This window comes from Esox lucius, chromosome 15 (genome assembly GCF_011004845.1).
Source record: "Esox lucius isolate fEsoLuc1 chromosome 15, fEsoLuc1.pri, whole genome shotgun sequence".
Classification (NCBI taxonomy): domain Eukaryota; kingdom Metazoa; phylum Chordata; class Actinopteri; order Esociformes; family Esocidae; genus Esox; species Esox lucius.
The window spans coordinates 6,687,523-6,702,461 of NC_047583.1; the positions used below are offsets into that span (position 1 = coordinate 6,687,523).

A 14,939-nucleotide genomic window follows, 5' to 3' on the forward strand; every position below is an offset into this window, starting at 1 on the left:
TTAAAACGGTGAAGAGATTTTTGATTTCTGAGGTATTAATACAAAAACAACGTTAACCACAATGCATCAGTTATAAAGCTAAAGATTCGATGCCTGTATATAAACGACGTGCAATATATTCAGTTTAACTACAGTATTTCAATAGCAATCATCTTATGAGTAGATAACACACTCTGTTGTTTTGAATTGGTATTACTTTAAAGTTAAAAGCATGCACTTGACTTTAATTTTGGCAGGATCTTCAGGCGGTAGACATGTGACCCACAATCACGAGGACCACAACGCGGAAAGATCGCTGAAAGAGTCTCGAGGTTCTTGTTAGTTGTTTACGGTTTATCAACTCTCTTTAGTCTAATGTTTACCCTTCTAACCGTAATATCTGGGCGTTTGTATTGTCAACAAAGAACGGAATAATTCAAAGCATAAGCCATTCTGCTAAAATAAAAGCAAAATGTCATCGGAAGAGTTTGAAAAGCTTGACGAGATCTACAAAACACTTTACGACGAACTGAGGCTGCTGCCTGACAGATTACTGAATTGTCAAGGAGGTAAAGACCAGTTCAAATGTGTGTAGCAAGTAGGACGTACTTTGCCTTGAGTGCTTAATGGTCTTGTATTTATAACTTTAAGTTAGATGATAAAATGGCGGCTAGGAGCTCCATCTCCAGCTAGTACAGTGTCCCTTTTCTTCCACCATTATCAGTTGATTACCATGGGCTGCCTGATATCGCAGTTTTGTTTTGAAAACATTTTCACAATTGTTTATATTAATTCAAAAGAAAAGTATGTAATATCTGGCCATTTATAAAGTTGAATTATTTCATATAATCCAACGCCTAGGCCTGTACAGTATTTTTCAGCTAAACTTCTAATGTAAACATGATATATTGGCCATATACATATTTGGTAACAACAGTTGGGGTTTCTTTTTTCAGAGGAGAAGAAACGTTTGGTGAGATGCTTTGATGAAAGACATGGAGAAGCGGAGGAAGTGGTACGTAGGTATTCTAACACAGGCAGGCTTTTATTGGAAAGTTTAGGTTTTATCTTTGTGAATGTTCATATCTGCATTACCTGCATTTCAGTTGAACATGCATCTAGCACATGCAGTATGCCTCACTGTACACATACTTGCCATCGTACTTCCACTTTTAGAGTTGTTACATACACGTCTACCTCGGGACCTCATTGCAAAATCTAATCTTTATGCATGGCATGACCAACTGAAAATATACAGTATATTCTGTCTGTTTTCAGTTATTGTTTTTTTTTTACCCACTTCACCTGGTCAGTGTTCTTTTGGAAATAAAACGTTTTTTTTTATTCTGACTCCAGTTACAGGGAATGGAGCAGGAGCTGGTGGGCGCCCCGTTGTCTCACCGCAACGCCATGTCGGCCAAGGTGAGGCTCTACCGCCGAGACCTGGGCAAGCTGCAACGAGAGATGAAGAGCAATGACCTGTCCTCCTCTACCCGGCCAGCAGAGGGCGCCTACGGCATCTATTCCTCTCAGAATGAACACAGCGTAAGTCTAGGGTAGACTTACTTTGCTCCAGCAGGATGTTTTCCCTCTGAACAGATACAGGATCAGCTTATTCTCACCCAGTCTGAACCATAACCGTTATTGGGAGCTGTCCCAGTCTGATTTGAGATCTGTGTCTAGAATAGGGCTGCCCAATTCCAGCGCTGAAGGACTGATGCACTTATGTATTTGTTGTTAGCTGGCAGTAGACTTAATTTGCCTGGCTTCCCAGCACTGAAACATGCCCTGTTTAAAAGGAGCGGTCCTCCAGGATTGGAGCTACTTCCAGAGATCCTTTACCTTCAGCTGTACATTAGGACGAGGGGTTGTTGGTTAGGTGTGATAGTAGTAATAAATACACCATTGACTCGGGGCTATGTTCACCTGAACACTACTTGAACCTTCCATGCAGTTACTGATAACGATGATTGTGTAATTGATTTGTTCCAGACGCAGGTTCAGTCTCAGAGGGCCATGCTATTGCAGGGACACGAGCACCTCAACAACGCCACTCAGAGTATAGAGCGGAGTCATCGCATCGCTGCCGAGACGGACCAGATTGGCGTCGACATCATCGAGGAGCTGGGAGAGCAGAGAGAGCAGCTGGACCGCACCAGAGACCGGGTGACTCAGCAGGGTCTGGGCGTTAGGGTCTCAGTAGGAAGGGTCTCAGTAGGAAGGGTCCGGAGACATTAGGGTCTCAGTAGGAAGGGTCCGGAGACATTAGGGTCTCAGTAGGAAGGGTCCGGAGACATTAGGGTCTCAGTAGGAAGGGTCCGGAGACATTGGGGTCTCAGTAGGAAGGGTCCGGAGACATTGGGGTCTCAGTAGGAAGGGTCCGGAGACATTGGGGTCTCAGTAGGAAGGGTCCGGAGACATTGGGGTCTCAGTAGGAAGGGTCCGGAGACATTGGGGTCTCAGTAGGAAGGGTCCGGAGACATTGGGGTCTCAGTAGGAAGGGTCCGGAGACCTTGTCCATGTCACTTCAGTTAGCCCATGTCAACAAAGTGCTAGGACAGATCGTCGAGCCTTAAAATAGATCTGGGACAAGCTTGAGTTCTAAATGATAGAACATATAGAGTTCAATTAACCTGTACATCTTTCTTCCTCACATGTCTCTATTTTTGTCTGTCTCTTTCTGTTCCACCCGTCTGTCTCTTTCTGTTCCACCCGTCTGTCTCTTTCTGTTCCACCCGTCTGTCTCTTTCTGTTCCACCCGTCTGTCTCTTTCTGTTCCACCCGTCTTATGCTCTGTTTCTTCACTACCCTTTAGCTTGTCAACACTGGGGAAACCCTCAGCCGAAGCAGGAAGATATTGAGAGCCATGTCTCGACGGTGAGCCCCCTGGTCTATAATCTTTTTTTCAGATCCTTCTGTCATCCTTACCATTGAAAATATATTTTTTAATCCGTATCTTTTCATAATTGTTGGTCTTTCCTTCCTATTTAGACTGGTGACCAACAAGCTGTTGTTATCTGTAATCATTTTGATGGAGCTGGTTATTTTGGGTGCAGTCGTCTACCTCAAGTTCTTCCGCAAGTAACAGGCTCCTACCAGCTTCTTATATAAGCAGTACACTTCACAGGGAGGTGGGCTCCTCTCTCCTCCCCTGTCTCGTCTCTCCCTCTCCTTTCCTCCATCACCTTTCACGGTGCTTCTCTTGAACTGAAGCCATCGCCACCAAACTAAACGGGTAATAAACCCCTCTGGCTTACTGGGACACAGCGTTGATTTTGTTGTGAAGATGAGGTGAATTTAAGAAGAATGGATGTCATTTCTGTTCTTCAGGACAGGAGTGTATGTAAGGGACAACGAGCTGAGGTTCCATATTGGATGTATGGAGTCAACCCAACCCTGGGTTTATATTGACACTGGACCAGGATGTGATGCATGTTGTTAATGAACTATCCACCAGGAGTGGCACACTGCACACCCTATCATGGACGAGTGTCTGCAGATCCGTCCTACAGTGGAAGATGGCTGTGTGGGCAGGTCCCAAATGAAAACCTGCCACCCGTGGAGTGCACTACCTTTGACCACTGACTTTTAGTTGAAGACTTCATAGGACGTAGGGTGCCATTTGGTACAGCCCGGCCAGACATGGTCTTTTTGAAATGGATACAATAGAAATTGGCATTTTAAATAAATGAAGTTACTTTCTTGAAATTCTTTGGACATATGTAATAACGATGACGAAAAAGAAAGTGCTGATTTTATCTGAACGTAGTCTCAGCGTTTTATTTTTGGCAATGCTTTAAGTTGCCAGGGGAAGGGGGATGTACGTCACTGCTGACATATAACTCAGTTTTGAGATGATGCTTTGAAAGTGGTAAAACCCAACTAACGTGGCTGAAAAATATAAATGTATGTCTTAAACATTAAGGCATGGTTTGATTTTCCTTAGGTCCTAAATGTAGTATTTAACATGAAAGTGGGATTAAAAGCAATGTTTGTTTGTTTTTTTTATATTATTATCGTATTGTTATTGAACATCTAGCATTAAAGCAAAGTTAACACTGAACTTCAGACTGTGATGAAGACTAGAGTTTATCCTAGGGCAGGCTAAACCAGAAAGAAAACATCCACTCTTAAGCTGCGATCAAAGACATGGAACAGATAACCTACTGGATGAGGAAAGGGGATTGGCCCCTAAACAGACCGCAGGTGCTGACCTCACAGAATACACTTCATGTAAATAAAGTAATAATGTCCTAATTCTCTGAACTGAACAAGGAAGGTGGAACAGTGCAGATAACAGCTTGTAAACCACACCTGCTCCTGAAACTAGTTTCCCCAGGCTGCTCATACAGGGTTGTTGATGTTTTTCTCTGTGCAGGGTTTGCCGTTTCCAGGCCTATCCATCCGATGTTGTCTGCCAAAACCCTGTTATCAGTCTGTACGAAGTGTTTGTGTCCTCAATGGCACCCTATTCCCCTGCGTGTTGACACATCTATAGTACACCACTTGGGGGTTGTGCACTATGTGGGGAATAGAGTGCCGTTTGGACCACATCCCATGAGTCATTGAGAGTGTGGGAAGACATAGTGAAACACTCCTGTCCTGTGTTCTCCATCAGGGGGTGTGGTCGGCATCAGGTAACATGCAGTTCATACCTGGTTCTAACATGCAGCATTTCTCCTGATCTGGTCCATATTCTGACTGTGCCCACAACTTACGACTGTTGGAAGCTTGGAAGGAAACATTATGGTCCGACTGTGATGAGATCTTCTAGATTGGACAGACATTCGGGATGAAGGTTACATTTTAAAGGCCGATATAACTACTGTTACATAAAACAACAATTGTAATCATATACTGAACTGAAAAATATACGCAACATGTAACGTGTTTGTTTTTACGTCTAATCATTTCAAATTAGAGATCCCAGACATTTGTGCACAAATGTTTTAGTTGAACGTGCATTGTTACAGTTAAATTGGGGCATGTTGCATTCATATTTTCGTTCAGCGTAATCTGCCGTTTAAGCAGACACATTCCATGTAGAGGTGGCCCTGGGAACTCTGGCTTTGCTCGGGCCATGAATGTGAGCTGGCAAGATCAGACGAACTGAGAGTGAGAGCATGGGACTTAATGATAGGTTATAATTTCTGGTTTTAGACGATGTGTACACTTTGTTCTACCTGGACGGGGGGAGGGGGGGGGCACCACTCATCAGGCACACTGTGTTCCCAGTTCACCCCTCCTTAGAGACGTTCTGTGAATGAGGGGGGGAGGGGATTAAGCGATTTAGGCTTTTTAGATGTCATATGTTAATTTGACCCAGTTTATCATGGTAGGAAAATAAACCTGTAGCAATGGAAATTGTGAACTCTTATGTTGATTCAAGTTATTGGAAGTTTTTTTTAGGGTTTGTTGTATTTTTCATGGTAAATCAGGTCTGATTCTTTAAATTCACTTGAAAGGTTTTGCATTACAGACATATTTTTCAGGCATCCTTTGAATTTGCTGGACAGGAAAGTGGAGGGAATTTGAGTTTGTAGTACTGGAACAGTGGGACAGATTCAATGCCACAAAAATCAGCATTTTCTGTGTTTGCAGCATTGTTTTTGCAAAATAAAGATAAAATATGATACAGCATCTGTACATGATTATTCTAGAACATCATGTTGAAGGGTTGCTGATAATGTTAGTGGTTAGTAACCCTAGGCTTTATTCCATTCAATAAGCTGCAAGGAGGGACAATGTACTGAACTCTCCATATACAGCAGTGTCTCCCAACCTTTTTCAGTTACTGTACCCCCCAAAATGTTTTTGCACTGCTTTCAGTACCCCTGAAGTACCCCCTCATGTTATTTTCACTACTAAGTCTATGGTGTCATGACTGTTTTCAAGTACCCCCTGTGGAGAGGCCAAGTACCCCCAGAGGTCCTAGTACCCCTGGTTGGGAACCACTGAATATTTCATGTAGTAGACCAAAACAAACAAGACTTCCTTTGTCAGTCGTAAGCCCCACAACATTAACAGAAAACACAGGCTGATGTCATTGTGGGAGACTAAATTACTTTATTTAAAATACAGTCATTCAGTGGTCACATCAAAAGGCCTGTGCTTACATTTTGTAAATGACTCCATCAGCATTCCCTATACATACATCCATTACTTACACCCAGCCCGTTTAAACTAACTGAAATGAACCGGATAAAAACCTGACCTTATCAATTAGACATTCAACACATTGACAAAGTCCTTCTTTCATGTAAAACTACAGTACAAAACAATTTTAGAGAAAAGAAAATATTCAAAACCAACTCTGGTCCAAAAGTGCTAACGCTTCATTACAATAACTGAACTGGCATAGCCAATTTGTTTTGTCCAAATCACACCATGGACACACATCAGCAGAATAATAATATCAGCACAGTCTGATAAGTCAGTTTGACACAAATTCATACAGTCCTGTCGTAAAGCAGAGCTAGCACCAAATCTAAAATACTGAGCTTTGGTGATAGCGTCCAACATGTGGCACTAACCAAATCATACACATCCATAGTTGAAACCGTGGCGATGGACAGCCTGTGTTTTCAAGGCCAGGTTTTCCAGCTGTTGGACACATCAATTATAGTTAATTTTGGATCAGGGCTTTTTATACCGTGGTTACACATTTTTTTGGAGACTATGTTTTAGAGCCAGCCATTATGGACCAAAATCCATATAATTAAATAATTGCCTGAATTTATGCAATGCAGAGTCATTTCACACTTTCACTGTCTAACAAGAATGTGAGCCACCATCTTATTTATTACCATTTGAACTCCTACTAGTTTCTTGGTTGAAGCCATGAAGTTTAGCAAACCGTATTTAGTTTGAAGTTTCGTTTCACATTCCTCTAGTATAGGCTACTTATTGTAATGTTCGGTATGGTGCATAATGTTTTGGTTTATCATCCCAGCTCAACTGTGTTCGGCCACTCCCTGTTAAGCCAAACCGTTGACATGATCGCACCAACAGATCTGCAGCTCATCCGGTCGTCCTAATAAATAAGCCACACGGCCCTTTAACAGGGCTTACTAGCTATCATACATTACGTTTAGTCACGATGGATGTCTGACTGTTAAACAGGTCTACACACAGAAGGTGCAACAAAAACCCCTTTAAATTCACTCCAGCTGCATGTTCTGTGTATTTGTCCTTGTTTCAGGAATGCCAAGTGGTCCTAGGAGTCCTTAGTGTCCTAGAAGGTTCTAGAATGCGGTTGGTTGTTCTAGAGCCGGAGCTGCTCCGTGTCGTCTTTCAGCGTTTGCGTCTGGGCAATCGGACCACCCTGGCGGCTCTGGCCCAGGGACGACGCAATGATGTCCACCGCCAAGGAAGCCGTGACCTCCACCGCCTCACGACTCGCACCCAGGACTGGGTTCACCTCGACTAGGTCCATCACAGACAACAGCCCTGTGGATTAAAACCAAAACATCCAAACTATTAGTTTGTGTCTTTAGTAGAATTCTACAATTGTAAGTAAATGGTATGTTGTCCTTAAAAGAAAAATAGAAATTCTGCATGAAGGAGTGCTGAAGATAAATAAATGGAAAAATACAGAAGATACAGATAACTCTGATTGTACCAAGAGCATAAGTACGCACAGTAGTACTGTGTTATAGATGATTACACACTGCCCACAGCTGTGTTACGATTAGTTATGATGGTCATAAAAGTGTTGCAGTTCATTATAATATATCCTAATTGTGTTGCAGTAAATTACAGTCCATAATTGTCTTATAGATCATTAAACTGTAATGAAGCCCTTAGGACACCTCAGTGGTTGTCTTATAAGGCCAGTATACCATAGCTAAGAGCTGTCTTTGTGCGTCACTGCGTGTCGAACAACAAGCCTCAGCTTGTAGCTTCCCCCAGCAACCTTGTAAGGGTTGATTAATTACAGGATGTTCCCATTATACCGGTGTTATGAATCTCCTCTGTGATCCAGATTCCTTCCCTGTAGGTCAGGCCTCCGTTTACTGGAGTTCCTGTGGCCGGGGCCAGAGAAGGGTCCATGGCATCGATGTCAAAACTCAGATGGATCGGCCGCTGCTTTCTGTTGGGACAAGTGAAAGACGGCAAAAGTTTAGAAAGCAGTGTGAATGCATCCTATTGAAGATAAACATCCAACTCTCAACTGAATTCATTCAAACTGCCTGCATTTCATCCCTTGGATTGAGGGAGTTTGCGTTGACAGACCTAGGGTGACAACGCTAGCTTTTCTTGCACATCCGTGAGTGTTCTCGTTAGACAGACAGCTTTCACAACCAATCAAGAGTTTGCGGGGATTAAACAAAAATCAAATGCTAGCGGAAGGGCAGTGAGGTAACTTCACTCGATGTGTTGCATTTTCAACAGTCTGCTACTCTGGTCTCAATGCAAACTGCTTGGTTTCTAACTTCACACCATAATATTTAGATTTTACTACCTGGACAAGAGGTGGTCCAAAGTAACCTCCATGACCCTTTGGATGCCAAGCCTGTCAATGTCTCTCATTGTGAAGCACTGGATCCCCAACTCTTTCAGGATGTCGCTGTGAGGAGAGAGGACAGTAAACTGCCATGAGAAAGATGTGCAGAATGTTGTTTTAAACTGCCATCACTTGTGTTCAGAAACCCTTTTATATTTAAATTAAGGTCATTCAGAAGCAACTCTCATCCAGTACCAACATATGGAATACAGAAGTACAAATACACATGCAAACTGAAGTGTCTGTATTTTCCCTGTGATTCATACCAGTCACCTAGTTGTCATTACTAGCTACTAGGGACCAATGCATGTAATTATGCACAGTAGTGGACATGCAGTAAAAGCCTAGTAGTGAACTTAGTAGTCGGCGTGTATACTCACTACTCTCCAGGGTCAACGTCTCTCAGTCCGATGTAGACGAGATCTTTAGCTGACAGAAATGGCTTCACCCAGCTAAACCCTGGCAGCTCCGGCATCTAGAGACAACAACAACAACAAGAACCACCACAAAAGAACATGATTCTGGGTGTATACTGTAATGAGGTGGAACCATGTTGCAATAAGAACATAGCCTGGTCTCAGAAGATGACAATAACCACAGGAGTTATGGAGCTATACAGCTCTAAGAGTTCTGTCACCAGGCTAGGACCAGGACAGCCCAGAAACATGGCTGTATACTACTACGGTCTCTACCAGAGTTGGACTGATTCCATTTCAAGTCAGTAAGAACCAAATTCCAACTCTACGTTTTTCTTACTGAAGTGTTCTTCCTAAAATACTGACAGTGATGACCAAAATAAGGCTTACAGGCACAGAAACCCTTGAAGACCCAAAGTTTAATGATAAAAACACAAAATAAAACAGAGTATTGCGCTTGTTGCATGAAATCAAATGCGACCATTGCCTCTAAAGGGATTTCAATTCTATTGTTGGCAGAGCCCGTAAAATTATTTCCCACATTTTCAAAGACAATTGTGAGTTTGGAAAGAAATCCTTCTTGCTGTAAAGACATGTTCAGACCGTCATTAGAAACAATATTCAACCACCGACAAAAGTAGCAAGGTTTTTGAACTTCAGACAAAAAGTCCAGGCTTCATTTTCCTTAAACCAATCTGGCTACCTAGCTTCCAATCGGATCATTCATCTGCTCTCCTCCCTCTAGAACTATTCCTCAGGTAATTGACTGAGAACTCATTCATATTTACAAGCAATCTAAAAAACTAAAACAAAGCCTAGCCACTGGAAAGCTGACTAATGTAATGTCTGTGACCCATCATATATACACTGCTCAAACATATTAAGGGAATGTAATCACAGTATAACACCAAGTCAATTAAACATCAGGAATATCAATCTGTCCAGTTAGGAAGCATAAGCGATTGTGAATCAATATCACCTGTTTTGGTGCAAATGAAAGTTCAACAGGTTCACTTGAGGGGCAACAGCAAGACAACCACCAAAAAGGGAATGATTTTGCAGGTGGTGGCCACAGACAATTGCTGTCTCCTTATCCTTCCTGACTGACTCTTCTCTAGTTTTGCATTTGCGAGTGTCCTTGTCATTACTGGTAGCATGAGGCGATACCTGCAGCCCATTCAGGCTGCTCAGGCAGTCCAGCTCGTCCAGGATGGCACAAGGTTTGCTGTGTCTCTGACTGCTGTTAGGTACCGGGACAAAATCCTCAGACCCATCGTCAGACCTTACGCTGGTGCAGCGGGCCCTGGGTTCCTCCTGGTGCAGGACAATGCCCAGCCTCATGTGGCCAGAGTGTGTAGGCAGTTCCTGGATGACGAAGGCATTGATGCAATTGATTGGTGCTCACGTCCCCCAGACCTCAATCCAACTGAGAACCTCTGGGACGTTATGCATCGTGCATCTGACACCGCCAAATAGCGCCACAGACTGTCCAGGAGCTCAGTGATACCCTAATTCAGGTCTGGGAGGAGATTCCCTACACCCAGCTAAAATGTTTTACCCATGTGTTCACCTCTTCTCAACTGTAAGCAATAACACTACGCAACAACACTATTTTGGCTTTTAATCAGTGGGTTAAAAAAAAACACACAATACACTAAACAAACAAGGCCTCTACTAGAAAGGCCACATGAGTCAATTGTCTTACTTTGTTCTGCAGCTCTTTGAGCATGAAGGCAACCGACTGCCCATGGAGGTTTCCCGAGGGAGACGTGAGAGGCGTGTTTATGTCCGCGTGGGCGTCCACCCAGATGAGACACAGATCGGGACACTGCCGTGCGTGGCCCTCCACTGAGCCGATAGCCAGGCTGCAGGGAAAGAGACCAGGAAGTGAGCTCATTTAAAAATTGGCACACTAACACAACCTGTGGGTAAACCAGCCTACCGATAAACCTCCTCTCACTGCGTCCTGCCTTCGTGTCACTCACTACCAAAACGCCGTTCTCTGTTGCAAACACAGCCCTCCATGAGGAACAAGTGGGACTGGATGTTCTGGCATTCACCTGTGGTCCCCGCCCAGCATGACGGTGGTGTGGCCACTTGCCACGGCGCTGCCGACAGCCTCGGACAGCAGTTTGTTGGCCCTGCCCACAGAGCGGGGGAAGGGGACTTGCATGTACGGCTCATCCTTATCCAGGTTCTGGAAGCTCAGGTCTCCAAAGTCATGCACGGGGTAGTCTGAATGACAAAACAAGATTCATTGATCATCATCATCTTCCAAAAGCTGATGGTATGGATGAGTTGGAGCGGTTTTGGTAGGGTAGCCGATGAAATGATTATAATTACTGCCTTCCTAAGGTGTGGGAAGTACTGCCAACCCAGATCCTAAAATGGCCTGTGCTTTTCTGGACTTGATGTGGTGCGATTACAATCGTGTGCGCGCATGCGCGCGTGACAGGCCCATTAAGGCGGTATATCGTTGAGACATTACTTCAAACATTTCTCCAGGGTGTCATGTCCAACCTCCAATGCCCTGGCTGACTCTGGGCCTCGCCCCCTCGACCATAAGTTTCAACTGCCAAGGCTGAGTCATTCAATCTGTCATTGAAACCGCTGTTGCCCTGACTAGACACTTTCCATACGCCTCATTTCCCAGGATTCCCTGAATGCCAGATGATCCCAGGCTGCCACCGTTACGTGGCAGTGAAGTAAACACTGAAGAATTCCTCCCGAAATTGGGCTGCAACAGATCCCCACTACCAGTATAGCCACCAGTGACTCATTGGTTGAAATAAACAAGACATTTGAGATGGGTAGTAGTTTTATCCTGACTGGGTGTGGGGACCAGTGTGGCACCCTGTCACAGTTCAGAACACCCCATGTTACCATCTAAGACTCATGGACAAAAATAGCTACATGAAATTGCTGAATAACCACCACATCTGTAAATGCAATCATGATCTTGTTGGAAAATGTGCTGCGCTGTGTCTGCTGTTTGGAACTGAACTTCTTACATGTGCACTTTCAATTATTGTAAAGCTCCAGAAAAAATTTAGACCACTGCACCTTTTTCTTTCCTTTCCAAAAAAGTCAAAAAGGAAGGTTTTGAGTGAGGAACAGAAGGGTTAAAATTAAGAGACCACTGCAAATTGAACATTGCTGTTCCTCACTCAAAAAAAAGTAATTAAAAAAAAAAATGTTTGGAAAGGAAAGAAAAAGTTGCAGTGGTCTCTTAACTTTTTCCGGAGCTGTATTTTAACATGCTGTTCTTACGCCAATGACTTCTAGTTTGAGACTTTGCATGAACAGTATCTCCTAGGGTCTGTTTCTCTTAACTTGCCACCAAGCCAGTGATGTTTAATGCAGTTCATTGGTATAATAAATACAATGTCTACCTCTGTCAGTCTCAAAGCTATCAAGGAGGATACAGTTCTTATTTCCTCCCGGCTGCCAAACTGACCTAAGCAAAGGTGACTTTGCCTACTGTTCATTATAATAAACTTTGCATTAGAGCAGTTTGTAATCCATCTTAACTGACAACTAAAAGCATTCTTTATCAAGAAAATATTTGGGCATAACAGATGTCCAAAGCAATTGGTCTTCAGGGACATTGGCCTATTACTGTCTGATTTCTCACAGACGAAGCTGAAAATGTTGTAAAAGATCGAACTGGTTATTTAAGTCAAGAATACTTGTGATCCCAGACCTCGAGAAGGCCTACAGCTATAGGCTGAAAATACTAACGTTCTTTAATGCCATGAAATCCCAAATGTACAGTGTATTACTTACAAATCTCAGGTTTCTCAAAGACTATGGGGTTTTATGTCTAGCCAAGAGTATGTCACTCATTCAAATATAAAAACCGAAGAAAAAAATGCTATCTATAGATAGGTTTCTTAAATTACACTGCCGGCCAATCCCGCGAACCGTTAATTGCAAAACTGGCAAGAACGCCTGTCGTGCCATGCCGGGCGATGGCCCGCACACTGTCTGTCCAGCAGTTGGGTGCTCAGGGCCGACAGCGAGACGGGTAGAGCATTACATGAATATGACTTGCACATTCCAGAACTCAACCTACGCACGTCTGAACTTGAGCATTCAGTTTTACTGTTACACTTGACCCGTGTTGGCATTTTGGGATTTACCCAGATATCGTTTGGGTGATGAAACTGACATTCTCCGGGACATCACAGTCAGTGATATTCCCGACGTGATAATGTTATTGTTGTGGAAGCACTGTCTTTCCTTGCTCAGGCACATTCAGACTCCGTACATTAGCGCTTTATCATGGACCATTTTCGGAGACTGTTGTTTTAGGGTTTCATATAGATGTGTTTTATGATCATATAATGAATATATTGGACTGGAAGTGGAAGCATCTAGTCTGACGCAATTCTCGCCCCTCCCTTCCAAGGATTGGTCTTCTATCGGAAACAAAAGCATTAACGTCACATGGAGCCGACTATGTGACAACCTCCTGGTTATACAAACTTTTTCCCTATCATCTTTCAAGCACGGGAAGCAGCGATAGGACCTCCTATTCAAGCGTAATAGGCAGCAGCGGATACAATGGGAGACTGCTTGCATATACGGGAAAGGCTGTGCGTGCGCTATCCTTAAAAGGTGACGACATCAGATTTGCCCACCCCATGTGGTTAAAAAACCCCGCTCTTTTACCGTTTTAATTGCAATACAAATATGATTTATGACTCAACGTCCTAACAATATACTTTAAATAACGTTAGCGTTACATTAAATAACATTAACTTAATGACCAATGTAGCTAATATTGTAGGTTAGGTTGCTTCCTCGAACGGAAAGGTCCCCTGGAAGCCACCCATGAGCCATTACAATTGTTTGATTTTCTTTGATTTAGGACTCCTAAAAGCCAAATTATGAGACGAGCTTATCCAAAGCAACTTATGGTTTTGGAGTAAAATAAACGTTACATAAAAGGGGTTTAGCCAAACGGTAGATTTGTCAGTTTAAGGCTAGCCCTATACGTTGGTAACAAAAACGATGATTCAGGACTTACCCAAATTTGAAAGTCTCTCTATCAGCCCGGCATCTCTGATGGCTTTAGGTCCATGCTCAACTCCCCGTCGTTTCTAAATGAAAAACTGTAACATTCAGTAATTCTGGTAGCTCAAACTAATTAGCCATATAAAGGCATTGCTGTTTAGTACAACCAAATTATACTAAGACATAATAATACGAGTTTTTCTTACCTGTCCTTTGGAGAACGGAGCTCCTAAGACAGCCACAGAATGTGTGCGGTTCTGACAGGTAGTACTGAATTGTGTCCTCAGAAGACGAGACAGGGTCCCTCTCAAAGCCATTTTATATAATCTTACTTTCTTTATCCGTTTACTTCTAAATACTCGAAACCAACGGTCCTAACGACAGCGTAAGGTACAGAAAGCTCTTCTGTTCCACGAGATCCCTCTGATGATGGTAATTCTCTGACGTAAGCGCACGGCGGGGGCTGGTCTTATTGTCCATTGATGTCATGAATATTCATAAAACGGGGAGAATGGCCCTAAACGTTAAGAGCGCCATCAACTGAAACGCACAACCCCTAATCTGTCTCCCAGCACCACAACACTGGCACGAGTGTGGATTTTTTCCCACCCAAATCTCAAGTAAATACACTCAATACCACGCTTAAAAAATATTAATAAATTGCCTACTTTCATGTGCCTTTTCAGGAATTCCGTTTTCTCGTTAAGTAAAACGAACGTAAATTATATATGCCACTCCTCCACACTAGCCAATGAGACTCGTCGAATAGATGGGTTTGTCAGGTAGGAGAGTTGTTTATGTTTCCAAAACGCAACCACGATCCCGCAATTTCGCAGGGGCGTACATTTCCACATACACAGCAAAGCGTAGAGGATAAACATGTTGTCTGACCTAAAGGGCTACTTTCCATAACTGTGTCAAACGTATCAGATATCAGCCAGCAGGCCTCGATACTTGTTTACATGCTATGGAAAATGACCGACTTACTATAACCAAAACACCAATGTAATCATTTATAC

The 14,939-nt window shown here is 43.2% G+C and overlaps 2 protein-coding genes across 2 annotated transcripts; one reads left to right on the plus strand and one right to left on the minus strand.

Moving 5' to 3' along the window:
- The first annotated feature begins 161 nt into the window (after positions 1-161).
- vti1b (vesicle transport through interaction with t-SNAREs 1B) lies at positions 162-4,047 on the plus strand. Its single transcript, XM_010879432.3, has 6 exons — positions 162-548; positions 936-994; positions 1,336-1,524; positions 1,972-2,145; positions 2,795-2,856; positions 2,971-4,047. Exons 1-6 carry the CDS (start codon positions 452-454, stop codon positions 3,062-3,064), a joined length of 675 nt encoding a protein of 224 aa, XP_010877734.1. The 5' UTR covers positions 162-451; the 3' UTR covers positions 3,065-4,047.
- A 2,244-nt stretch (positions 4,048-6,291) lies between these two features.
- On the minus strand, positions 6,292-14,891 carry arg2 (arginase 2). Its single transcript, XM_010879434.5, has 8 exons — positions 14,127-14,891; positions 13,934-14,006; positions 10,962-11,136; positions 10,607-10,766; positions 8,866-8,960; positions 8,444-8,548; positions 7,935-8,071; positions 6,292-7,428 (listed from the first exon to the last, which is right to left on the minus strand). Exons 1-8 carry the CDS (start codon positions 14,235-14,237, stop codon positions 7,244-7,246), a joined length of 1,041 nt encoding a protein of 346 aa, XP_010877736.1. The 5' UTR covers positions 14,238-14,891; the 3' UTR covers positions 6,292-7,243.
- Between the last annotated feature and the right edge of the window lie 48 nt (positions 14,892-14,939).